At 45.2% G+C, this 27,544-nt stretch overlaps 1 protein-coding gene across 1 annotated transcript; it reads left to right on the top strand.

Annotated features, from left to right (window-relative positions):
* Nucleotides 1–10,931: 10,931 nt before the first annotated feature.
* On the top strand, nt 10,932–24,469 carry TSPAN31 (tetraspanin 31). The gene is made up of 6 exons (XM_072134834.1): nt 10,932–11,125; nt 17,050–17,217; nt 18,731–18,811; nt 19,855–19,995; nt 21,421–21,534; nt 22,118–24,469. The coding sequence occupies exons 1-6, from the start codon at nt 11,063–11,065 to the stop codon at nt 22,190–22,192; spliced, it is 642 nt and encodes a 213-aa protein (XP_071990935.1). The 5' UTR covers nt 10,932–11,062; the 3' UTR covers nt 22,193–24,469.
* The last annotated feature ends 3,075 nt before the right edge of the window (nt 24,470–27,544 follow it).

Below are 27,544 nucleotides of genomic sequence, written 5' to 3'. Positions count from 1 at the left end.
GTCATTTACTAAGGGCCCGATTCGCGTTTTCCCGACGTGTTACCCGAATATTTCCGATTTGCGCCGCTTGTACATGAATTGCCCCGGGTTTTTGGCGCACGCGATCGGATTGTGGCGCATCGGGGCCGGCATGCGCGCGACAGAAATGGGGGGGGCGTGGCCGAACGAAAACCCGACGTATTCGGAAAAACCGCCGCATTTAAAAACCGAAAATGTGTCGCTTGGGGAGCGCTCACCTTCACCTTCTATGGGATGGTGCATTCCGGGGCGTTAAGATTATTTTCGGCGCTGCAGCGCCACCTGGTGGACGGCGGAGGAACTACCATCTTAAATCCCAGCCGGACCCGAATCCTGTGCAGAGAACGCGCCGCTGGATCGCGAATGGGCCGGGTAAGTAAATGTGCCCCAGTGTCTTATATTAATTTTTGCTCCTAAAGAGGTACTAGTTCTTATTTTCAGGGGATGTTTTATTTTTCCATGAACATGAATTTACATCTATCATTAAATAAAAAAAATAAACTTCTCTAACATCCTTATGACTCTACAAACTCTGAACTTCATGCTATATTTCTTGTGACTCCATTTCTAATAGAATCATTGGCCCCAATCTCTCATGTTTAGCACTTTCCATAAATGACCCTTCTTATCCTGGCAGCTGCTGGGATCACATTTGCAGCACAGCAACCAGTGATCTAATTCCATGAATTCTTCCCCATGTCACAACCTTCTGCAGCATCTAAAAGATTTCCTAATACTAATTTATGGCGTCGGGGGCGGGGGGGATGGGGGGTTCTGCTGCAAAGATGGCCGCTAGGTCTTATTTTCAAGGGAGTCCTTATATTTCTAAGCCTGAACAAACTTGTACTAGGTCTTATTTTCAGGGGATGTCTTATTTTAGGGGGAACAGGGTAGCATTCTGCATCCAACCTTACTGAACTGGAGCTGTTTTCCAAGGAAGAATGGGCAAGAATTTTGGTCTCTCTGTGTGCAAAACTGGTAGATACCTACCCTAAGCGACTTGCAGCTGTAATCGCAGAAAAAGGAAGTGCTACAAAGTATTAACTTAAAAAGGACATGTCACCAGATTTTGACCACCCTGAGTAACAATGTCTGCTGATAAAGGGTTACAAGTTCTCCCCATATTACCTAAAATTAGCTGCCAATGGGGCACTGTACCTTAATTACAGAAGTTTTCTGATATGCAAATTAACTTTTCTGACTCATGTCTGGTACTTTTCTGACTCATGTCTGTGACTCTTCTCTCTCTCAGGCTGGCAGTGAAACAAGCCCCCTTATTACAGCAGCCTCCATGGAGGATGGAGAAGAGTAGAAGTCCATGGAGGCTGCTGTGACTTTATGTGATCAGATACATACATGGGGTACAGTTTGCTATTATTAAGAGGCTAAAGTACCTGAGATGATGTCACTCTGGTCACATGACATAAAATGTGACAAGTAGGGAGGCATAAGGCATGGGGAGGATAAGATAGGATTCCAGGTAATATAAGATAAAACGTGATTTATGTGGATGTAAGTGAGCAATTTTTAGTTAAAAGAAGGGTGTTAGTCAGTTAATAGAGCTCCATAGGAACCTGTCACTGGCTGTATAGGTGCAAATGTGGTGACAGGTTCCCTTTAACCCCTTCACGACCCGTGATGTAATAGCACGTCACAGGTCGGCCGAGGGTGCATGGAGAGGGCTCACGCGCTGAGCCCTCTCCATAGCCGGTAAGTCTTTGCTGCATATTGCAGCAAAGGCTTACCGGTAACACCCTCGATCCGGTGTTTTCCCGCATGGGCGCCGCCATCTTTTCAAGGATCGCCGCTCCCCGTGACGTCATCAGGGAGCGGTGATCCGTCACCATGGTAACGTCGGGTCTCTCGAAAACCTGAGGTTACTTCGGGTTAACTCATGCATTACAATGTGCTATCAGCACATTGTAATGTATGAGGAGTAAAATCCCCATATACTGCCATACTGTAGTATGGCAGTATATGATAGGATCGTACAGACAACCTAAGGTTAAAGTACCCTAGGGAGTCTGAAAAGTCGAAAATGGCACTTTTTTGTCATTTAAAAAAAAAATTAAAAATTCTATAAAAAGTGATCACAAGGTCGTACAGTCCTAAAATTGATAACATTGTAAACCTCATAAAAATCCGCAAAAAACGACACCACCCACAGCTCTGTACACCAAAGTATAAAAAAGTTATTAGCGCCAGAAGATGGAAAAAAACCCCCAAAAATTTTTGTACAGGAGGTTTTAATTTTTTTAAATGTATGATAACATTATAAAACTTATATAAATTTGTTATCCCCGTAATCGTACCGACCCAAAGGATAAAGTAGACATGTCATTTGGGGTGCACAGTGAAAACCGTAATATCCAAGCCCACAAGAAAACGGCACAAATGCGTTTTTTTTACCAATTTCACTGCATTTGGAATTTTTTGCCCGCTTCCCAGTACACGGCATGGAATAATAAATATCATCTCTATGAAGTGTAATTTGTTACGCAGAAAACAAGTTCTTACACAGCTCTGGACATGGAAAAATAAAAAAGTTATGGATTTTTGATCATGGGGAGTGAAAAATGCCCAAAACAGTATAGTTTTCCCCCTTAGAGCCCCACCATCTCCTTTTCACATTGGGGCAGATTTACTTACCCGGTCCATTCATGATCCAGTGGCGGGTTTTCCATTGAGGATTCAGGTCTTCCGGCGATTCACTAAGGTAGTGCGCCCGATGTCCACCAGGTGTCGCTGCTGCGCTGAAGTCCGTCGGAGTTCACTGAAGTTCACCAAGCTAGCCTGGGTGCAGGTTAGTGTGTGTCAAGCGACACATCATTTTTTTTAAAATACGGCGTTTTTTCCGAATCCTCCGGGTTTTCCGATGGCCACGGCCCCCGATTTTTGGCACATGCATGCCAGCGCCGATGCGCCACAATCCGTTCGCGTGCGCCAAATACACCGGGCAATTCAGGGAAAATCGGTGCAAAACGGTAATATTCAGGTAACCCGATGGAAAAACGTGATTCGGGCCCTTAGTAAATTACCCCCATTGTGTTTCCCTCCGGTCCCTCATATTCAGGCCCCCATCATATTGTCCCTGCAGCAAGTTCCCTCCGTACTGTGCCTGTCAGGGCTGGGAGTCTGTGGATCCTCTGGACCTCCGCGGGAGATTGTACTAGCCGACACCTGGGACCAGAGTCTAAGAGGCACCTGGTTTTCACCAGAGCCCGCCGCAAAGCGGGATGGTCTTGCTGCGGCGGGGTGCCACCAGGTCGTTCCACAGGTGCGACTAGCCCGCGGTGGTAGCAAAGGTAGTAATGCAGGAGACAGCGGGAGAACAGCACAGGAAGGCACAGTAGGACTCACATCAGGCAACACAGGAGCTGGCACACGGATCAGGAACACAGCAACGGACTGGCACACGGATCAGGAAAACAGCAACGGACTGGCACAGGGATCAGGAACACAGCAACGCAGTGGCACACAGGACAACAGGATACACAGGAATGCAGAATACACAGGAATGCAGGATACACGGATAAACAGGAATGCAGGATACACAGGAGCGCAGGATACACATGAGGGCTTTCTCTTCAGGGAATGCCTTGAAGATCCGGCAGGGAATGATGGGAGCCGCCAGATTAAATTCCCGGAAGTGCCCAGCGGGAATCACCTGTGCGCTGGCCCTTTAATTCTTGAAGCAGTGTCGCGCGAGCACCCAAGGGAGGGGGGCCGCGCACGGGGCCTGGTCCGGTCAGCAGCGTAGAGAAGTGAGCCTACGGTAGATGGGCCGGGGCAACCCAGAGGTGCACGGGGGTGCCCGTGACAGACCCCCCCCCCCCAATTCAGCCTCCCTCTCTTCTTCTTGGTCCCAAGAAACCTCTGGAGGAGAGTTCGATCCAAAGTGTTCTCTTCGGGCTCCTAGGATCTCTCCTCAGGCCCGAACCCCTTACAGTCTACAAGAAAGAACCGCTTAACCCTTACGATCTTCATGTCCCGAACCTCCTTAACATCATAGACATGTGGGAAATCTGCCTCAGGAGCAGAAGTTTGCTGGGAGAAACGGTTCAAGACGACTGGCTTCAGGAGGGAGACATGGAAGGAGTTTGGGATGCGCATAGATGGAGGAAGGCGGAGCTTGTAGGCCACTTGATTGATGCGCTTGATTACCTCAACTGGGGACCAAGTTTGTAGCTGGGTATCTTAAGCCAGACGTATCTGGAGGATAGCCATACTTTGTCACCAGGAGAGAAGACAGGAGGAGCTCGACGTTTCTTATCAGTCTGGGTCTTGGTATGGTCTGTAGCTCGAAGAAGGGATTGGCGGGTCTGGTCCCAAATAGACTTGAGGTCCTGCACCAGATCCTCTACCGCAGGGACATCAGATGAGGTAGACAGCGGGAGAGGAGGGCAAGGAATACGTCCATAGACCATAAAGAACGGAGCCAAGCCAGTAGACCCCGAGTCCAGGGAATTGTGGGAGAACTCAGCCAAAGGTAGAAGGTCAGCCCAGTTGTCTTGACGGGCTGAGACGAGGTGGCGGAGGTAGCAACCCAAAGTTTGGTTCACCCTCTCTACTTGACCATTCAACTGAGGGTGGTAGGCAGAAAAGTCAAGGTTGACCTGCAGCTGGTTACACAAGGAACTCCAGAACTTGGACACAAATTGGACTCCTTGATCGGACACGATGTGTAGCGGAAGACCATGGAACCGGAAGATATGTTCGAAGATCAAACTGGCAAGCCGTGGGGAAGATGGAAGAACTGGAAGGAGAACAAAATGGGACATTTTGGAAAACCGGTCTGTCACCACCCAGATGACAGTACTGCCCGAAGAGACAGGCAGATCGGTGATAAAATACATTGCCACGTGGGGCGACTGGGTATCGGCAACGGAAGTAACAGTCCAGCCTGTTTGAGACAAGAAGCTTTGTTGCGGACACAGGTCTGGCCACCAGTAGTAGCAGGAGATGAGGACCATGGTGCGTTGCACCCAAGGGGGCCCAGCCTCATGGGAAGAATGTCCCCAAGACAGAATCCTCTTTAGTAGAACAGGTCTAACATATGTCTTGCCGAGAGGTAGCTGCCGAAGATCCACCAGAGCTGCAACAACAAGCTGGTCAGGAGAAATTATGTGCTGAGGAGCCGGTTCTTCTCTGTTAAGGAGGTCGCACTGGTTTCGGACGCCATCTTGACTACTGTCCGCCATCTTAGATACAGCGGCCACCTTGGGGGGGGGGTATGCTTCCCTTTTAGAACCTATAGAGTTAAATGTTTTAATTCAGCTATTTTTCTCATTTAAACTGTTGTTTGCCTTTTCACAATATCCTTGGCATTTCTTAGCGTCCTTCGGGCCTCTGTATTCTTGTTATTTATTTTGGTTATGAAGAAGCTTCTAGGAGCCATTGTGTAGATAAGCATGGCTGTAAACAAGCCCTAGTCATTTTTCCCAGAATGTGCTGGTACAAAAACATAATGGCCAATAGAATCTAAGTCCTTATCTCCATTCATACAACACCCCTTTGATGACTCTTCTGTCTGATATATATTATGCATTTTGATTATTAAAGAGGAGAAGATCTTGACTAAGAGATTGACATGTCTTGGTCTCTATGTTCAATCAAGGGTTAATTAGGACTCACCTTACAAAAGTCAAGAGGGCTGTTGGGGCCCTGCATAAAAATCCCTAACATTCTCCAACAACATTCGAAGCATGGGACAGGGCATCAGCCTTGACATTCTTGTCAGATGGACGAAAATGATTCAGCTGGTCGAAGCGGGAGAAAAACAATGTCCACCGGGCCTGCCTGGGATTCAGGCGCTGGACTGTCTGAAGGTACAGTAAGTTCTTGTGGTCGGTATACACACTCATGGGATGGAGGGCTCCCTCCAGAAGATACCGCCATTCTTCCAGAACAAGTTTGATGGCCAATAGCTCTCTGTCTCCAATCGAATAATTTCTCTCAGCTGGAGAAAAGGGCTTGGAAAAGAACCCGCGTGGAAATTCGGCCCTTGGGCCCTTTCTGGGTGAGCACCGCTCAAGCTCTTACGGAGGACATATCCACCTCAAGATGAAAGGGCTTGTTAGTGTCAGGCCTAGTGAGTACTGGAGCCGAGGCAAAAGCGGACTTCAACTTGGAGAAGGCCTCTTCAGCTGAAGAAGACCAGGCACGTGTATGGGCACCCTTTTTGGTGAGTGCCATGATGGGAGACACCAGAGTGGAAAAATGCGGAATAAACTGCCGGAAATAGTTCGCAAAACCAAGGAACCTCTGTATGGCTCGGAGGTCTTCTGGGCCACATCTGGAGACCTCTGTCGGAAATTATATAACCGAGGAATGGAAGGCTGTGTTGGTGAAACTGGCATTTTTCCAGCTTGGCATAGAGATGATTGGCACGAAGTCAACCAAGAACTTGACGTACGTTTGTCTGGTGGGATTCAAAGTCTGGAGAGTACACCAAAATGTCATCTAAGCAGACCATGACACACCTATAGAGAAGGCCCCGGAAAACGTAATTAACATGTTCCTGAAAGACAGCAGGGGCATTACACAGTCCAAAGGGCATCACTAAATATTCAAAATGCCCATCACGGGTATCAAACACCGTCTTGCACTTGTCACTTTTGTGGATCCGGATGAGATTGTAAGCACCACGGAGATCCAACTTGGAGAACACCCTGGAACCATGCAGGTGATCAAAGAGTTCTGTAATCAATGGCAGGGGGTAGCGGTTATTAACTGTGATCTTGTTCACATAGTCACATAGTCTATACAGGGACGTAAGGAGCTGTCCTTCTTGGTGACAAAGAAGAAACCTGCACCAGCCGAAGAGGAGAACTTGCGTATGAAACCCCTCTGCAGGTTCTCCTTGATGTATTCGGACATGGCAGCCGTCTCAGGAACAGAAAGCGGATAGACATGACCTCTGGGGAGAGTGGCACCTGGAAGGAGAGCCACAGGGCAATCATAGGGACGATGCGGTGGCAAAGTCTCAGCTTGTTTTTTTAGAGAAAACATCCGCAAAGTCCTGGTAACAAGTTGGCAGACCCTCCAGAGACTTGGAAGACACAGAAAAGGTCAGGACCGGAAGCGGTGCTACCATGCATTCAGATTGGCATTCAGGGCCCCAACGCAAGATCTCACCAGTCTTCCAAGTGAGGACCAGAGAATGGAGTTGAAGCCAAGTAAAACCCAAAAGAAGAGCTGATGTGGAGCGAAGCAGGACACCGAAGATCAGTCTTTCCTGATGTGGGACACCAACTTGAAGGCGGATAGGTTCCGTGCAGTACCGGACCGGAAAGAAGCTGTCCGCTCACGGAAGAAATGACCAGGGGTGACTTGAGGGGAACCACCGGAATGTGATGCCAGGAGACCAGAGCGGCATCCACAAAGTTCCCCGCGGAACCAGAGTCCAGGAATGCTCAGACTTGCACGGCATGGAGAAGCTGAATTCACAGCCCTAGGTGCTGGCGTTCCCTGGACGTTGGGGATGGACTGGACAAGTCCCAATGAGGTGCTTGGGACTGGCACAGTACAAGCAGAAGTTTTCTTGGAAACGTCTGGAACATTTCAGAGGCGTAAGTTGGGCTCTATCAACCTGCATAGGTTTACCTGCAGACTGTACAACCGGAGGCTGGAACGGCTTCTGGAAGACCAGAGCCAACCGAGGCAGACGTTGAAGCTGGACAAGAGGTCGCTCGTGCCCCAACTCTTCAGCACTTTCCCAGAACCACACGTCTATCTGGTTGGCTGAGGTGATAAGACCACTCAGATCACGGGCAGCCAATGCATCTTTAACTCTTGAGGATAGTCAGTTCTTAAAGGTCGCACATAAGGCTGCATCGTTCCAACAGAGTTCTGACGCAAAGGTGCGGAACTGTCTCCTTGGCGTAGGTTCAGTAGCGCTGTTTCAGCTGAAGAGGCTCGTGCTGGTTCCTCAAACACAGACCAGAACTCCGCCAGGAAAGTGGTATGGGTGGTCGTAATTGGATCATTCCTGTCCCACAGAGGAGTAGCCCAGGCCAGGGCCTTCCTGGAGAGGAGGCTGATGATGAACGCCACTTTGGAGTGCTCGCTGACAAACTGAAATGGCATCAACTCTATATGCAGCGAGCACTGGTTGATGAATTCTCTGTACAGTTTGGGATTGCCATCGTATTTATAAGGCATAGATAGTCTCAGCCTAGGCTCTGGTGCCGGTGGACAAGCCGGGATGACAGGAGAAGTCGTAGGGATAGTCGCTGGAACTGCCGCAGGAGTAGTCACAGGGGCCTGATGCTGAGGCTTAGAGTCAAGCAGCTGTTGGAGAGAGAAAGTGACTTGGCCTAAAAGTTCTCCTTGGGCAGTAATCTGCTGCGACTGCCGGGCGACAACACCGAAAAGTTCTGCCAGTATCCGACATGGTTCCTTTGCGGGTTCCATGGCCGGATCTTACTGTCACGGCTGTAAGCCCTCTGGACCACCAACAGGAACACAGCAATGGACTGGCACATGGATCAGGAGCACAGCAACGGACTGGCATAGGGAACAGGAACACAGCAACGGACTGCCACACGGGACACACAGGATACAAGGATACACAGAAGGGCTTTCTCTTCAGGGAATGGCTTGAAGATCCGTCAGGGAATGATGGGAGCCGCCGGATTAAATTCATTCCCGTAAGTGGCCAGTGCCAATCACCTTCGCGCTGGCCCAGGAACACAGCAACGGACTGGCACACGGATCAGGAACACAGCAATGGACTGGCACAGGGAACAGGAACACAGTAACGGACTGCCACACGGGACATGCAGGATACAAGGATACACAGGATACACAGAAGGGCTTTCTCTTCAGGGAATGGCTTGAAGATCCGTCAGGGAATGATGGGAGCCGCCGGATTAAATTAATTCCCGTAAGTGGCCAGTGCCAATCACCTTCGCGCCGGCCCAGGAACACAGCAACGGACTGGCACACGGATCAGGAACGCAGCAATGGACTGGCACAGGGAACAGGAACAGAGCAACGGACTGCCACACGGGACACGCAGGATACAAGGATACACAGAAGGGCTTTCTCTTCAGGGAATGGCTTGAAGATCCGTCAGGGAATGATGGGAGCCACCGGATTAAATTCATTCCCGTAAGTGGCCAGTGCCAATCACCTTCGCGCTGGCCCTTCAAATCTTGAAGCACCACCGCGCGTGCGCCCTAGGGAGGCCTAGTCCGGACAGGAGCGGGAGGCGCGGAGATGTGAGTCCACGGGAGCGGGGCTAGGGCAGCGCAGCGGGGCATGGGTTCACCCGCGATCTGCGGTATGGATAGCAGGGGGTGCCCGTGACAGTGCCCACCAAGAAGCTCCACTTTATACTGTTCCCCCACATCAGTTCCCCTTCACATTGCGCTCTAGCAGCTCCCCCTGCTTAATGTGCCCCTCCAGCAGTCCCCCCTCCTTACTGTGCCCCCTCCAGCAGCTGCCTTCATACTGTGCCCCTCACAGCAGCTCCCCTTACTTTGCTACCCAGCAGCTCCCCTCTTACTGTGCCCCATTCAGCAGCTCCCCTTCACACTGTGCCCCCTTCAGCACCTCTATTTTTTACTATGCCGCCTTCAGCAGCTACCCTTCTTACTGTGCCCCCTCCAGCACCTGCCGGAGGACAGTGACCCACAGCTCTGCTGTGTCTCTGGAAGAGGCAGGGCTGACCTATGGTTGGGGGAGTTACAGGAGAGAGGTAGGAGCTGTGTCTCCTCTGCATTCCACCTCCCGGTCACAATGAACCATTCTTGGCTGTACCTGGAGAACACAGAGGAGATATGCAGGACAAAGCCGTGGAAAAGTGTAACAAACACCGAACCATCAAGGGCGGCAGGACAGCCCTAAAAAACAGGAATGCCCCACCGTATCCGTGACGGTTGGGAGCCAAGTGCAGCTTCCTGGTACTATGGACTTACAATATATATTTTAAGGGCTTTTACCAAGTTAGCAAATCTCCCCTTATCCACATAAGTAATAATAAGCTGTTAAGAGACGGTGCGACTGCTGGGACTCCCACTGATCTCAAGAACAGGACTCCCAGCAATCCGGAGAACCAAGGTTCCTGTTCATTGTTTAAACACGATGGAAAGGTAATGTTACCTCAGCATGTTCTCACAGTTTGAGTCTTGGATTGCATCTCAAAACGCAATCAAAGAATGCACCATGTGAATGCAGCCTTAGTCGGCATCCACGCAATCCAATCGGAATGAAAAGGGGCTTGTTGAATGTGTGTTTCAACTGAAACCCAAGTGATGGGTAACGAGCATGTGTTCTGCATTGTTCGCCAGCAAAACATGTGGTGCTCATTCAGCAAGCATTTAGGTCTAAATAAATCTGCAAGGTGTGAACATAACCTGAGGTCACGTTCACATGTTGCATTATGAGGGCCTTGGATTGCGTCTCCAACCGCAACATGTGGCCGCAGTCTAAGTTATTCAGAAGTCAAAGATTATCTAGACTATTCAGAGAAATAACTGCAATCCAACCAATCATGGGTTTCATTATTGAAATTGCTGTAATTGCTCACCAGGAAACAATGTTTTACTGCACTTCTCTCCTCATATGAGGTCAGTTCCACTGATTCATACATTTTTGGGTACAATAAACCAGACTCATTTACACAAATTAATAGCACGTCTGATGTCACCAATATCAGCCAACCAGGGTACAGCTTTCATGTAATTGTTGTACAGCTGTATGAAAATGAAAGCTGAGCTGTTATAAGTTGCTGCGGGCAACAAAGTCAGTTCTGATAAATTCTCTGACACAGGGAGTGGTGGGTGTAGTAACGTGTCTGACAGTAAAACCTAACTTCCGGTGACATCGCCAGCGCGCCGGAAGTACGTAGCTTGCCGGAAGATGCTATACGTCGAATCATGGGGCGGCTACTTGATGCTTATCCAATGAGCTCTCAGTCCAGCGTCTCCTGTGGGCGGGCTCTGACGTCACCGGCTAGCGGTGCACAGAGAGGAAGGAGCAGAGGCTTCCCTCTTAAAGAGACATCCCCGTTATTGGCTGGGTACCCGGTGTGAGGAGGATGGTGTGCGGCGGCTTCACCTGCTCCAAGAACGCGCTGTGTGCGCTCAATGTGGTGTACATGGTGAGTATATCCAGCTCCATTACATGACAGGGCATGAGGCGACTGCGGTGCCGGTTATGTAATGTCCACACTGCTCACAGAGAGGATGAGCTGCCCTGGCGCCACATCAGCAGTGTCCACATTCACTGACAGCAGGCAGAGCTCCTGGAAATGTAGTGTGATAGAAACATATAGGATGTCATTCACGGACAGCAGGCAGAGCTCTTGGAAATGTAGTGTGATAGAAACGTATAGGATGTCATTCACTGACAGCAGGCAGAGCTCCTGGAAATGTAGCGTGATTGTATTTCATAGGATGTCATTCACTGACAGCAGGAAGAGCTCCTGGAACTGTAGTGTAATGGTAACTCATAGGATGTCATTCACTGACAGCAGGCAGAGCTCCTGGAAATGTAGTGTGATAGAAACATATAGGATGTCATTCACTGACAGCAGGCAGAGCTCCTGGAAATGTAGCGTGATAGAAATGTATAGGGTGTCATTCACTGACAGCAGGCAGAGCTCCTGGAAATGTAGCGTGATAGAAACGTATAGGGTGTCATTCACTGACAGCAGGCAGAGCTCCTGGAAATGTAGCGTGATTGTATTTCATAGGATGTCATTCACTGACAGCAGGAAGAGCTCCTGGAACTGTAGTGTAATGGTAACTCATAGGATGTCATTCACTGACAGCAGGCAGAGCTCCTGGAAATGTAGCGTGATAGAAACGTATAGGGTGTCATTCACTGACAGCAGACAGAGCTCCTGGAAATGTAGCGTGATAGAAACGTATAGGGTGTCATTCACTGACAGCAGGCAGAGCTCCTGGAAATGTAGCGTGATAGAAACGTATAGGGTGTCATTCACTGACAGCAGGCAGAGCTCCTGGAAATGTAGCGTGATAGAAACGTATAGGGTGTCATTCACTGACAGCAGGCAGAGCTCCTGGAAATGTAGCGTGATAGAAACGTATAGGGTGTCATTCACTGACAGCAGGCAGAGCTCCTGGAAATGTAGCGTGATAGAAACGTATAGGGTGTCATTCACTGACAGCAGGCAGAGCTCCTGGAAATGTAGCGTGATAGAAACGTATAGGGTGTCATTCACTGACAGCAGGCAGAGCTCCTGGAAATGTAGCGTGATAGAAACGTATAGGGTGTCATTCACTGACAGCAGGCAGAGCTCCTGGAAATGTAGCGTGATAGAAACGTATAGGGTGTCATTCACTGACAGCAGGCAGAGCTCCTGGAAATGTAGCGTGATAGAAACGTATAGGGTGTCATTCACTGACAGCAGGCAGAGCTCCTGGAAATGTAGCGTGATAGAAACGTATAGGGTGTCATTCACTGACAGCAGGCAGAGCTCCTGGAAATGTAGCGTGATAGAAACGTATAGGGTGTCATTCACTGACAGCAGGCAGAGCTCCTGGAAATGTAGCGTGATAGAAACGTATAGGGTATGATTATGCCTGTGCTGTGTCCATCACATACTGCAGAGCTTGCATTGGATGTTATACAATGGTATCTGCAGCCTGTAGAGGTGCCCGGTATAACAGTATATGGCCTGCTACACCTGTTACCATTGGTGCAGACTCCTAGACCCATATACTGCTCTAATGTCCGGTCTGATGATTTCCCACCATATGATTGTGGTGATCTGACCCAAAAAAAATATGCCATAAACTTCAGTCTGAGGTTTCAATCAGATGCGGACAGCAGACAGTCCCCTAGTAGTACACACTGCAGCCAATGCGCTGTTCCCCTCCATGATGCGGAGGCCATGGACTTGGAGACCACTGAATACAACCATCTCCAATGGGCTATCACATTCTCATCTATGACGATCCCTTGTATAAGGTGAAGATGTCTCCCTGCAATATCTAGGCAGTATTACTACATGTGTAAGGGGCAGTTCACATCTCCGTTAGTTCTTCAGTCCTTTCCTTCAGTTATCCTGAGGCAGAACGCACAGAGCAGGCACAACTTCCGTGTTCCATATGTTCTACTTCTCCTGGATTTTGGCTCACAATAGACCAAACAGAGAACTGACCCCAAGTATCTCACTGTTATGCAGATTTTTATTCTCTCTGTACTGACGAGTTTAGTACTAGACTTTTTCTTACAACACCAAAATACAAACCATAGATTTCCCGCAGAAATTTTTTGTATTCATCGCCTATTCCCCAGTCTTCATTCAAATGCCCCCATATTCAGGGACGTAACTACAGTGGCAGCAGCCTTAGCAGTTGCTATGGGGCCCAGCAGTGTCAGGGGGCCTGGGCCTCCCAACCTGACACAAATCTAAATAATTGAGGGTGTGTGGCAGTGTGTATACTGCACAGCACGCAATGTGTGTTTATATGGTTATATTATGTACCGTATGTGGGACTGTTTGATGTAGTGTATGTATAATGTACTTTATCTGTGTATATAGGTTATACAGTATGCATTGGTATGGGTGTATAATCATTCACACAGCCGCATTCAGTCTCTGAATGGCTGATCATAGTACAGATTTCGGGATATATGAGGTATGGGGGTCCCTGCGTTCCCAATTGATCACAGTTTGGTGTTACTTTTTTGCGTGGATCTCTTCTACCTGTAACATCCTTATGACCTGTGTATGGGGAATGGGGCCCCATTCAGAAGTTCGCTATGGGGCCCAGCCCCTGCCCATATTACACTGTTTAGACGTTATTGGAGATTTTCCTCGCCTCCTAACAGAGTATTTCTGGGGACTAGTTAGACTTGTGTGGGAAGGGATTATTCATGGACCTGGACATCTACAAATCCAAGGCTTTGTTTACACACTATAAACTATCCTTGGGTATTTCTTTGCACAGTAATATTGGAAAAGAACGCAACAAACAGTGACTGGTGAAAAGTGAGTGTAGTGGGAAGTGTTTTCTGTTGTAATATGGAAATGGTGTTTGTCCTTCTGCTTGGAGGCAGATCTTTAGTTCCAGTGTCACATTTGCTTCTTTTTTTAATAGATGAAGTAGAAAACATAACAATAGATGACTCCATAACAATCTGTTAGATGCTGGAGACTTGCATCTATGATGTGTCCCATTCACTTCATCTGGATTAAAGATTCAGCTAGAAAGATCATATTTGGCTTTGTAGATGATGTCCAGGACTTGCCATCCTATGCACCTGTATCCTGTTTAAAATGAAAAGGTTCTCCTTAATGAGCATAATCCTTTTCTTCCATTAGCAAACCGATCTAAAGATTTTTAAATTGAGGAAATGATTAGAATTTTGGCTATTGCTGAGGTACAGATATTACTAAGCCTCTGTAAACAATGTAGGTCATCTTGTTCCTTCATGCAGTGGAAAATTTTCCTAAATGAAGCCCCCCTTTATTTTTACCAATGGAGCCTACAGGGGACGGATGCCACTGTACTGTATCCATCCCTGGCCTCCGCTGGTTGTTTTTCTGGTGATGTAACTATCCAAATTTGGAGACACCTGAAACATGTTCACTCCTCCTCCACTTGCAGCTGTACTGATTGGAAGCGGACAAAGATTTCCACTGTTTGTGAATACATCAGGATACATTGGGGAAACGTTTTAGTAACCTAGGCAGGCAAGAAAAACTTTGCTCTATTATGTAATGAACAATTTAGAGGATTCCTGTCAGCAGATTCATGATGCAGCATGAGCTATATCCTCATAATTACTATGTATAGCTCTGAATCGCTGCCTTGTTTTAGAGAAAGCATGTGGATAAGAGCATGCTGGTGACTCTCTGACATTGCCCTGCCCTGTGTAATTTCTAGGTTGTTAAAGGGAAGCCCATTACTACTGGCCCTTCTCCGGTAGGATATGAAATGTCCTTTCTAGAATTCCCTCTTGTGTAATATCTCGACCATTTACCTATGACAAAAAACACCATCAAAGCCTTGTGACACTGAGCAGAGAAGAATTTGCCAGAGATTAGTCAAGTTTAGATACTGCAGGGGGTAACTTCAGATGCCTCCATCTTTAGTTTAATAGCACTTTATGGTGTCATATTAAAGAGAACAATCGTGTATCAGATGTGGAATTCTTTTTGTTACAGAATGTATGGAAAGCATCTCCCCCCCCCTTGACACTGCTATCTGGGAGCTGGTGGCCGTGTTTCTTTATGTAGACATTACTTCATAGGTGGGATTTTGCTTTTGTGACTTTTGTCCTGTGCGCTGGCTCTTCATCAGTGTTACAGGTTAATTCCCTGACCCCGTGTATCAGCAGACCTGGCTGCTACTGGAATCTGACCTTGGATTTTGATTCTGCACATGATTCAACAGAGAGCAAAAAATACATGAAATACTTGTTTTCAGGATTTATAAGACCAGTGTTTCTTTTTTGACAATTTTCTGACGACAATGGGGGAAATTTATTTGTCTACGACAAAATTCTGTTGTAGTTTGCACTTAGGACTGTCTGTAACACATTTATAAAGGGTTTTGGACAGGTTTCTGGCTCTCCTACGGCTAGCTCGACAAAAGGGGCATGGTCTAAGAAAAGGGGTGTGCGCCATGAATACTGCTGACTGGACAGAATTTTGTCCTGACTTTCTGGCGTAAAGTAAGCCAACTAATAGGGGGGGGGGGGGCAGAGTACGACTAGACAGTCTTATACTAGGACAGATTGTATGAATCTGGTGCAGAATAAGACTGTCTAGTCCAGTGATGGCTAACCTATGGCACTGGTGCCAGAGGTGGCACTCAGAGCCCTTTCTGTGGGCACTCAGGCCATCACCAGAGATGACTCCAGGTATCTTCCTGCAGTACCAGACAGACCAGGACTTGCTGTGCACAGAGCTATGTTAAAGTGACAGCTCTACCTGGGACTATTTTCTGCTTTATTGGTGTCCTCAGGGGCTGGTATCAATGAAAACTGTGACAGAGAAGGGAGTATAAATCACAAATTAAATTTCTGTGTTGGCACTTTGCGATAAATAAGCGGGTCTTTGTTGTAGTTTGGGCACTCAGTCTCTAAAAGGTTCGCCATCACTGGTCTAGTCTAACACTGCGCTGGATAACCTGAGGGCACTTTTTATAACTCTGCCCCAATGTGTAGACACAGGCTTGCTTCAATAGAGCTCTGCTCATGCACAGTAGCTCCTGCGGTGGCTTCAGCAATGATGGCCTATGCAGGTAATTTACATATTACTTAGATTAGGTCACAGTGCCAGTAAATTACAGATTAGGGCAGAGGCAGGCAAGTGGAATCTACTTCTGATGGAGGATTCCTGGTGTTCTGTGTCATGCCCTAGCACGTGCTTTGGGGTGAGGTTTGATCTGCTTGTACAGGCCTTTGGCACACTTGGCTACATTCATACCGCCGTTGGCTTTTCCATAGTTTTGATTCACTTTTAACCAGAAGACTTCTCTATACCTGTCATAGTATACAGTACTATCACCAGGCCTCTGTGGCACCAACTTGTACAATAATACTTCTCCAATAAAAGGACCAATGATGTAAATATCAATCATCCAGGTATATAGCCCCCCAGCATCTGTGGCCCAGGGATTTTTAAAGGCCCACATACATACAAGAGGGTGGAATGTATTGTTTATACCTATTATCTTATCTGGAGAAGTGAATGTTGCTTAAAATCAATAAAACACACGTGAAAGCCAGAATTCTCCTGTTTGGGGGAAGGGGGTGGTTAAATTATCTGCCTATAAATGGAAATGTTTATATTTGTTTAGGTCCTCCGGTTTCCTCCCACACTCCAAAACCTACTGGTAGGTTGATTAGATTGGAAGCCCAATGGGAACAGGGACCAATTTGGCAAACTCTGTGCAGCGCTGCATGATCTGTGTGCGCTATATAAATAAAGGAATTATTATTATTCTTTCCATTCTTGCATAGTGAAATGTGTAAGTTCTCATCTTCTAGGTAAGTTACCATCTGTATACCACTGATAATAACTTTTTTCTTTCTGTCTTTCAGCTAGTGGGCCTCTTGCTAATCGGAGTGGCAGCATGGGGCAAAGGTTTTGGGATTGTGTCCAGCCTTCACATTATTGGGGGAGTCATAGCGATTGGAGTTTTCCTTCTGCTAATTGCCATTATTGGACTAATTGGGGCAGTCAGCCATCATCAAGTCATGCTCTTCATTGTATCCTTTATAGCCTGTTAATACCCACATACCTGAACTGTCATGTGCCATCAGTATAAAACATGTATATTTTAGAATTGCAGGATCAAAATGTGTGACTTTTGTAACGATAAATTAACATGTCTGCTACTTAAGGCAAATGGTTAATTTTTCCAACCGATCGAATGATCAGCAATGTAAAGCCAGGCCTGCATCTGCTTCCCTTATAATTGGCCATATTTAGACGGCACTAGGAGCTGCTTACTAAAGCAAGCAGCTTCTAGTGCTAAAACAGATGCAGCAGTGTTACACGGAAACCTCCAATAACGCTAACAAACTCTGCCGCACTGTACAATAGAAACGCTGGACCGCTCTCAAAGCGGTCCGGCTTACTCATGAGGGGGCGGTCCGAGGCGTTGCCTCTTTCCCGGACCGCCCCGCTCACTCCATAGGCCAGCGGTGACTGCCGTGCGGCATGTGGCAGTCACTGCCCCTAATCCCGCCCCCTCATGAATACGCCGGAGGGCTTTGAGAGCAATCCGGCATTTGTAGTGTACAGAGCAGCAATGTTTGTTTCTGATAACGTTAGCAGTGTAACAATGCTGCGCCTGTTGTAGCACTAGGAGCTGCTTACTATAGTAGGCAACTCCTAGTGCCATTTTTGAGGGTGACCTCTTTAAAGGTAACCTGGTAGATGTGACCGTAGGTAGAGCTGTGTAACCATAATTCTGTGTATGTAGCATCAGCAATGTGCAAAATGGATTTCTAACGGTGCATTGTAGATTCTCCAGGTGCACTGGTGTCCTGACACTGCTGTGCTCTTGGCTCTGTGGATTAAACTGCTCCTCAGCCCCTCCACAGTAAAAACCATGGCAGGCTCCCGGTTAAAGGAAATCCACCATCAACGTTGAGCATGATTAAACCAGGGGCACTTACTCATAGATCCAGGCACTGTGAGCGTGGGAATCTTCTTATATTTGTTATCCATGGTCTCCTTCCTTCAAAAAACAACTTTTAAACTTATAACCCAGAATAGCTCTGGGGGTGTTACCACAACCCTTCCCTGCTGTATCTTCACTGCCTGTTACACTGCAGGAGTAACCCCCCCCCCCCCCCCTCCTCTCCACACACACACACACACACACACACACACACACACACACACACACACACACACACACACACACACACACACACACACACACACACACACACACACACACACACACACACACACACACACACTGTGCGATTGCAGCAGGCAGAGGGAGGGGAGAAAATGTGATGCTATAGCTCTTCAGGCTCATTAGCATAATTTTAAAAGTTGTTTTTTTGCAAGTGGTTTATCATGATGGATTTTGATGGTAAATTTCCTTGGGAGGATACTGTACATTCTAAGAAAAATGGGGGTGAATGTGAATGTTTTACCATCAAGATTCTCAGGTATTGTGGCTTCAGTCAACTTAAAGAGAAATTTAACCCTTTGCAGTGTTTGTGTTGTCTTTAGAGGAAATAATTTCTTAACTGGTGCCAGTACATGGTGGTGTTGATTCTCATCTTCATTTTCCAACTGGTGGTCTCCTGCTCCTGCTTGGCCATGAATAGAAATCAGCAGGTAAGTGGCTATAGCTTTAAAGGAATCTGTCAGCCGTTTTGACCATACAGCTGCAGTTGTGTAATCGTGCCTTTTTTTTTTTTTGGTTGTTATCAGCAGAACTGTAAAAAGCATAACTATACTCGGTATCTTTCCGCCTATAGATACAGTCCCTCCCCTCTGCTATGTGTAAGAGCTGTAGCAGGATTATTATTGTATACTATAGCAGTCACTCAGAGCAGGGGGCTGTGAGCAGCTCAATGCAGAAAGATCCTCAGGGCCGCCCAGAGCCCTTGCAAGAGACCTATGAAACTGGAATAAATGGTCATTCTTCACAGTCCTGCTGTTACTAACAACACACATAAAAGTATAGTTACACAGTGCTAATGGACCAATACATGTATAGTCAAAAAGAATACTACATACCATGTACATCTTTTATGGGGATATACCTAAATTGTGATAGAAGGGTAGCAGTCAGGAGGACAGACTTGTATTGATCCCTGAGATCTAGATATAAAACTAATGCATGCACTCCTCTGTTTTGATTCCAAGTGAAATTTTATTAATATCCATGCAATAAAAGAAATCAGTTGGTGACGTTTCAGCCTAACATAGGCCTTTGTCAAACACAGATCACATGTAGGAGTTCAGAATGATTGCAGGAAGCTGGCGCTGGGTATAGACGCAACGTATATTAGGCCGAAACGTCAGGAACTGATTTCTTTGGTCGCACGGATGTTAATAAAATTACACTTGACATCAAAACAAAGGAGTGCTTGGGTTAGCTTTATATTGGACTTCATTTGGGGCGGATACCCTAGTCCCGAGAAGCACTCATTATGAAATCAAGGTGCAACCGCACAATTTGGAATTAATCTCAGGGGTGTTATTATGTACAGCTGATGGTGAGGAACAACGCAATGGTTAATTTTAATTTCTATTAGCACATTGTAACTATCAGGTAAACTATACTGTACATATGTCTGTCATGCATTTTGGGAACCCTCCCATCCTTCTGTTCTACATTTTCCGTGACCAACACATTTTTTTGTTTTTTCTAGGAGCGATTCTTTGATGAGACCTGGACCAGTATGAGCAACCGGACCAGGAGAGAAATGGAGATGAATGTGAATTGTTGTGGATGGCTGAACACAACAGACAGAAGGGAACAGTTTGCGGAAGAGTTTGCATTTTGCAATGCGGTGAGCGCCCTCCTCTATTGTAGGCCGCCAGGAGAAGTATTTCTTTACTTAGATTTGCAGAATTTCTTGCCTGGTACAAAGTTTGTAAAGTTATAACAAAAACTATTTGATTTTCGCTTCCTTACTGAGTTGCCTGAATATTGTTCGACAATGGCTTCCCAGAATTGGAAATGTTGTATGGCAATCTACCAGGGCAGTATGACACTATGTCAAATATCCCAATTTTCCTAAAGGGGATAGCCATTTTACTTCAAGTTTTTTTTTTTTTTGTTGTTTTGTTCTGTGTTGGAGGCACAATATTAGGTGTCCATAACCAATCCATGCGCGCTCTAACTTTCAGAACCTATTGAGAATAATCAGTCTGGTTACTGTAACTCCCCTGTACTGTGCGCAAGGTAATTGTGAGAGGAGAGGTGAATTCATGAACCAAGTTGCAGGATGTCTCCAGTACAGGGGAGTGACAATCTAAATACTATATGATAAGGTCCTGGAAGGTAGAGCATGCACAGGCTGGTCATGTACAGGTAAGATCACAAGACCCACCATTAAATGGACAGGAACGGCAGCTGATTAGGGAAAATATATTTCTGAACTAGGAGCTGCAGAACATTTAATAGATGTATATTGGTAAATTGGAGAATATCTCAGAAATAAGTATAACTTCTATCAGAACCCCTCCCCCCACTATATTATCCTGTGAATGTCTGAGGATCTTGAATGCAGACTCTTACAAAATGTATAGCCTTTCCTAGATGTCTGAAAATGTTCTAAAAGGAACATGAAATAAAATACTACTAGGAGCCTGTGGCAGAAATACACAGCTGATCCTTGGATTACTGCCACAGATTGACTACAGCAGTGCAACTAAACATTAGAGTTTTCAGTGCGACTCCTGCTCCCATCCAAGGGGCTCTGAGGGTATTACAAGAGCCATATCATGCTACATCCAGCAAAGGAATATTGCCTTAAAGCCTTATCACTGTGGGGCTCTGGTAACACCCCCAGTGCCCTTCAGGCTCATTAGCATAATTTAATTGTTGATTTTAAGGAAGGAGGCCGTGGATAACAAATATAAGAAGATTACCACAGTCACACTGCCTGGTTCTGAGTAAGAGCCCCTGGTTTATTATGCTGGATTTAGATGGTAGATTTCCTTTCAATTTATCTGTATCGTCGAGTATCTGTCTTTAAAGGGCATCTACCACCAGGATGAAAGACTGTATAGAAATAAGAGGCTTCGGGCTCCATTAACCCTTATGGAGTCTGGAGTCTCTCGGGCACATTTGTATACAGTCTTTCATCTTGGTGGTAGATGCCCTTTAACCCTATCCTGCACGGACAGCTTTCTCAGTGATTTAATGATGCAAATGTCTTTGCTTACTAACATTCATATATATATAATTTTTTTTTTCCTTATATATACAGGAGTGTAAAAAAAGTAAAACTCCTTGTGAGACGTGTGGAAATAAAATGTTGAACCATGCCGGTGAAGCCCTGAAAATCCTTGGCGGTGTCGGACTCTTCTTCAGCTTCACAGAGGTAATGTCGGGCTCTTTCACACTGGTGCTTTTTGTTTTGTTTTTTTTGTTTCCACCAAATCAGTGATTTTTCACTGAAGCCATTTCAGCTTATGGACATACATAGATTGGTTCAGTAAGGTAACAGTGACAAGCATTCTTTCCATTGATAAGATTGGAAATCACTGAAGCTAGAAAGAGAGAACCATGTGTATGTGTCCATAAGGCAGAATTGCTTCAGTGAAAAATGCCATTGCCTTGTATGCGATATCTCAATTGTCAAGTGCATTATGCATTATCCCCAGTACCAAGTTTCAAAGTTAGCCATAATACAGACGCTTATCAATTAGCTTATCAGTTATCCCATGACTGCTTGGTATCCCAGGTCTAAATGATGGGTGTAACGGCAGGACGTGCATGCATCCTACTGCTCCATTGAATTGTATGGAAGTTTTGAAAATTGCTGAGCACAGCGGTGGGTGGAACAATGCCTCTCCACCTTTTTTGTGTGTTTTTTGTATTTTTACTTTGACTATGCTGGCTAGTGGGGTCTGTAAAACATAAATATCCATTTGGCATCTGACAGTCTTTGCACTGTTTTTCAGGTCCTGGGTGTTTGGCTTGCATTTCGGTACAGGAACCAGAAAGACCCTCGAGCAAATCCTAGTGCATTTCTATAGTGTTGTCCAAAGCTTCACCCACAAAACCTTCAATCATGTATTTAATTTACCCATTCCAGTCCAATCTCTAAGCTGGTAATGTCTTTCCCTACCACACCATGTTCCTCTTGGCTCAGAGATGGGGGACTGGTATTAGGGGAAGAAGTCAGACCAAGCTTCCCAATACGGGGGCTTTTTCAGGAATGCAATCAGACCACAATTTTAGCAGTTTTATTATGTAGACTAATAAAGAGGTTATTGTTTTTGTGTGTTTTTGGGGTACTGAGCATTCAGTGGGGAATCGGTACAAATTCCCTTCATAGCACCATGCTTGTAAAGAAATGTCGCTTGCCGTGTTTTAAAGGGCGGATTGAATGACGGGTATGTTGATGTGTACATATCTGTAAAGATACATGCCAGTCATTCTTGATATGATGTTTTTTATGTTCATGGCAAAGGGATAATAAAAAAAAGGTCCCTTAAGAGCAGTAAAAGTTTGTATGGCAATATCTGCCAGTACAGCAACTTGGGCGCCATGCAGGGACTTCAACCTCAAACATTTCATAATTTTTTTTTTTTTCTCCTCCCTCTCTATAGTTCTTAATAGTTGTAGATCATGGAAAGGGTTTAGTGTCCCTTTTGAATAAAGAGAAGCAGGAGGAGTATTGGCATTGGGCATGCTATTCCATCCCAGTTTGTAGCCATGGCTCAAATAGTTAAATATTGAAGTATTCTATACATCTTCCTGCATGTCCTACCCCACGAATGAGATGACAAGTATTGTAGAGGTTGGCAATGGATTACCAACTGGTCAATTATTTTATGATGGCTAATGCTTCATACCATGTGTCAGCTGGCAGCAGATAACTGCACTGTCTGTATTTTGACCACTTACAATAAAGGGGATGTGCACTTTCAGTAAATAATTCAGAATGTTTGTGTAATTAAATCATACAATTTTCCAATATACTCTCTATCAATTCATAGTTTTCTAGATCTCTGCTTGCTGTCATTCTATAGGAGTCTTGGTGTTTACTTCCTGTGGATAAGAAGCTGTAATGTCACATAGGTTCATTATAACACACAGCTCTGATTACGGTAATGAGCTGTGTACAGGGACTTTGTTTACTTCCTGTGGATAAGAAGCTGTAATGTCACATAGGTTCATTATAACACACAGCTCTGATTACGGTAATGAGCTGTGTACAGGGACTTTGTTTACTTCCTGTGGATAAAAAAAAGAAGCTTCCTGTTAAATGACAGCAAGCAGAGATCTATACAATTGAGGAATTGATACAGAAAGTGTATTAGAAATTGTATAACTTTTCATCCCACAAATAATTTATATCTTCTGAATGTGTAAAAACCCCTTTACCCTGTTCTGTTCCTGTGATAAAGCAGTTTTTTAGAAGAATATGTGCACTGCAACACAATGCTAGTCGGTCACACCGAGTAATATTGTGTAGGGTGATATGGTGTGCTCTTGAATGGTTCTTGATGCGTTTTTGGATGTTTGGCTGAATCCTGCATTAACATGTTCACAGCTGCTTACACTTCCACAAATTGGGAAAAAAACAGATTTAAACCAGCCAAACACATGGTAAACATGCAAAAACGCATCAAGAACACACCGTGTGACAGCACCCTTGAGGCTCTAGGTTTTTGACAGAATTCCCCTACAGAAACTGAAAACTATGTAAAGGAATGTACATTGGCCCACGGTTATTAAAGCCAATGCACATGTAAACTGCCTCCTCATGTATTTATGAAGTGTCTGTGCCACTATTGTGTCAGTTGCACTGTGTCCAACAAGACAGAAAAATGTGCACCAAAAGGGGTGTTCCTGTACACATTAGGATCATGTAAAAGTGCACCAGAAAAAAAAATGGTGCATTCTGCCAGAGAATTGCAGGGGGCGCCAGATTTGTGAAGAATGTTTGACACGTCATGAATCTGGAGCACACTGCGCCCTCTACAGGCTGTGGGCCATTGTGTATGACTACTTCCAATATCTATTTCTGCCTCAGACTGTTCAGGTAGAATCCTCTGTATAGCTGGAGAGAGCCATAAGAACAGGTGAACATTGTACTAGATCTGATCTCACTGGGTAGAAACAATAGTTTACACCCCTCCAGAGATTTTATCCCTCTCTTCTCTCATGCATTTAGAAAAACCCATAGTCCTGTAGGATCCTGGGTTGAATCTTCCCTAAATTTGGACAGAACATGACAAGTACAAAATGTGGGTTATTTGTTCAAATAACTGCTTAAAGATACAATAAAGTATTTTCTCCCTTAATTCTTGTACTGATTTCATGGTCTTTCAATTGGACACATTCTACCTACTTATCCTCAAGTGGGGAGGAAGCTGAATAAGGCAACGGTGTAGAATTGGATGCACAAAAGTGATACGTTCCAATTGTATTCCTTTTTACTCAACTGGATTTGAAAGACTTCCCAGTGGATTTCTGTAGCTTATTTCTTATTGGTGCGATAAATGAATTGGATTGAAGTAAAGGGTAATATTGTGGATAGAGCTGGTTACATCACCAACCACAACCTACCACCTTTCCCATATGGACCACTGTGTCACCTCAAGCTTGCCACCGCAGAAAGGGAGAATACTGACCACTGCTACTTTTCTTTTGGAGGGAAGGGGGTGGGTTGTGGCTAAAGCCCATGAGACAAAACCACTCTGTGTTCTTCTGGGGATTAACCAAACTGAATGCAGCCTGTCAGTTTTAGATCAGTGATTCATACCAGTAAATCCCACAAGTGAATTTGGTCCAATAATGAGCTTAAGGACTCTTTCACATTGGCGTTGATGTTCAGCTTCAGTTGTGCATCCGTTCCGTTTTTTCCGTTTCGTCTCAGTGTCCACAAAAAAAAAAAAAAATGAAGGTTCAACTTTACTTTGAAAACATCACAGCTGGTTTTTCAGCCTCAGTGAAAAAAAACATGTTACATCCATTTTTTTTTTTTGTGTTTTGTGGACCCATAAACTTCTATTGCCGTCCAAAATCCGTATCAGTGAAAATGGGACACGTTTCATAATTTTTCCCCATGCACAATATGAAATGGATGGTTTTGTGAGGCAGCCGTGGATATCACTGCACCACGGATGTGAAAAACAGCAATGTAAAAGAGTCCTGCTGTGTAGCCCCAGCCTTAGTCAATACCGCATGTGAAGCCCATTTTGAGTATTAAAATTATTCATTATTTATATAACTTATTATCCAGACATTCAATTTTTTCAGATGCAGTTTGATGCACAAGCAAAAACTGCATCTGAAAAACAAAGCGACGCTTCACCCTCAGGTGGTGTTCCCATGTTCAGTTTTTTTATACCCAAACCAAGAGTATAGTAAAAATTTAGCACTGCTCAATGATTTGGTCTCACCTATTATCATCCATGCCTGCTTTTGGCTTTAAAAACTCTTCAAATGTGGTGTTTTGGTTGCGTCAGGATACATGTGTTTTCAAATGTTACTATGCGTTTGGCTTTTTCGAAAGCGATTTTTATTGAAAACCACTTTTAAAGAAGCCAAACGCGTGGAAACATTTGAACACGTGTGCGTCCTGACGCAACCAAAAAGCCACATGTGAACGCACCCTTAGGCTGGCTGCACATGAACGCGTTCAGCTTGTGTTAACAGACCAAACACATTGTACATGACAAGATTCCTTGTATCATCACAGAAATTTGATTTAAGGAGTCCCTTTCTGCAAGCAGAACAGCAGCTCAAACAGTGTTAAAGGAAAAATACCAGCCCTAGAAGCGACAGAGCTTCATTATCATAATGTTATCTGTTTTATAAGCAAAACCACTCAGCACAGGGATTAGCCAAGATATGATCCTGCATCGGTGTAACTACAGCATTCTCAAGGTGTGTTTGCTTCATAATACATCAAATCAAATGGTAGGTTTCCTTTAATGTTTGTGGTGCCCATGCTGCAGTTTAGTAAGCAGACTGAGTCCTTGCATCCTATTTCTGATGGAAAAAAAATACAATGCAAGGACTCCTGTCCCTGAGGTCAGCAGTTGCCTTGGTAATATGTAGTCATAGTAGTATCATGCAGCTGGGGTACCAAAGAAGTGCATGTATGTTACACTTCTGTAGTCTCTACATATTACACGTCCATATGTGGAGTGTGGCTAAAAACCATGCAGGAAATGCAGTCACGTTCTTCCTCATGACCATTCAGATGAATCATCAGAGACCTCATTGTTAGAGACAGCAGATACTGTATAACACAGCGGCAGTGAGCGTGGTATATGGATAGGTCTATCAGGGTGATGATTCATTACTGTTCATGCTCAGCACAAGCCTTGTAATCTGAAACTAGGAATGGACTGTAAATTGCACAAAAGTAAAAGGGTCTGTTCACACAGTGAAATATGTGCCAGTGAAGTCATTGGTGAATTCTTTCCCATGGGAATTAGTGTTACCTGTAAAGACACTGGCAACCCTTTTGCACAGAGTAGCAGGTCACTAACATGCCTTGTGTAGCACACACATATTTACTCTAATAAATAGGGCAAGCTGCATATCCCACAATCCATAGCACAGAAGGTAGGTCACATTAATTGTCCCAGAATCTGCCTCCCATTTCAGTATATTGGGAAATGTTGAGGTATCACCAAAAGAACTCTTGATGAATGGAAGCTCTCCCCAAAAATGCAATTTCCAGTTCCTGCTTCACAAAGCACAAGCCGAGTACTGATGGAGAATGTTACTATAAAATAATTCTTACTCACATTCATTTCTGTAGGTTACAAAGTAACATGAACTATTATCAAGTGAATTTTTGGAAGCACTGATGAATGGAGGCTCAAAATCCACAAAAACCTGAGTTACCTCATCCCAAAGATAATTTCTTCCAAACATGCAGATGCTGCTGTTTTAAAGATAAAACTACAGAGTTGTATGATGAAAAGATTTGAAGCTCCTTCATGTTAAGCTTGTCTTATAAAGACTGTTATAAAATACAGAATACGGCTTCAGGAAAGGGGCTGGAGAATGTAATGAATTTGCAGTATGTGCAATAGGAGTTGGTGGATCGATGAAGCTAAAGATCATCACAAACCATTACAAGGTCTAAGACCAGTTGCCCACAAGCAGCTTGTAAGACATTTTTGTAGTCCTAGTATAGCACATGCTGCTATTTTCTTGTATCTACAGCACTGAAACATTGGACATGTGCATAGCACAATAGACTATCCACGTGCTGTCCAATGGAGACTCAGACACAATACTATCTCGTAGGCAAGGTACCTCGGATTACGCAGGTTAGGCTCCTGGAGGAGTTATGTCTCCGTTTTTCCTTTTTCATATGGATGCAAGCTAAGACTAAGTCTATGTGCACTCGAACA

This window comes from Engystomops pustulosus, chromosome 2 (assembly GCF_040894005.1).
Source record: "Engystomops pustulosus chromosome 2, aEngPut4.maternal, whole genome shotgun sequence".
Taxonomy (NCBI): Eukaryota; Metazoa; Chordata; class Amphibia; order Anura; family Leptodactylidae; genus Engystomops; species Engystomops pustulosus.
This window is presented reverse-complemented; position numbering and strand designations above follow the sequence as displayed.

Bases quoted from the DNA above. Each gene is read 5' to 3' on its own strand.
- TSPAN31 (XM_072134834.1), top strand. From the start codon at position 11,063: ATGGTGTGCGGCGGCTTCACCTGCTCCAAGAACGCGCTGTGTGCGCTC. The intron at 11,126-17,049 runs GTGAGTATATCC...TCTGTCTTTCAG, and splicing joins CGCTCAATGTGGTGTACATG to CTAGTGGGCCTCTTGCTAAT. The intron at 19,996-21,420 runs GTGAGCGCCCTC...TTATATATACAG, and splicing joins AGTTTGCATTTTGCAATGCG to GAGTGTAAAAAAAGTAAAAC.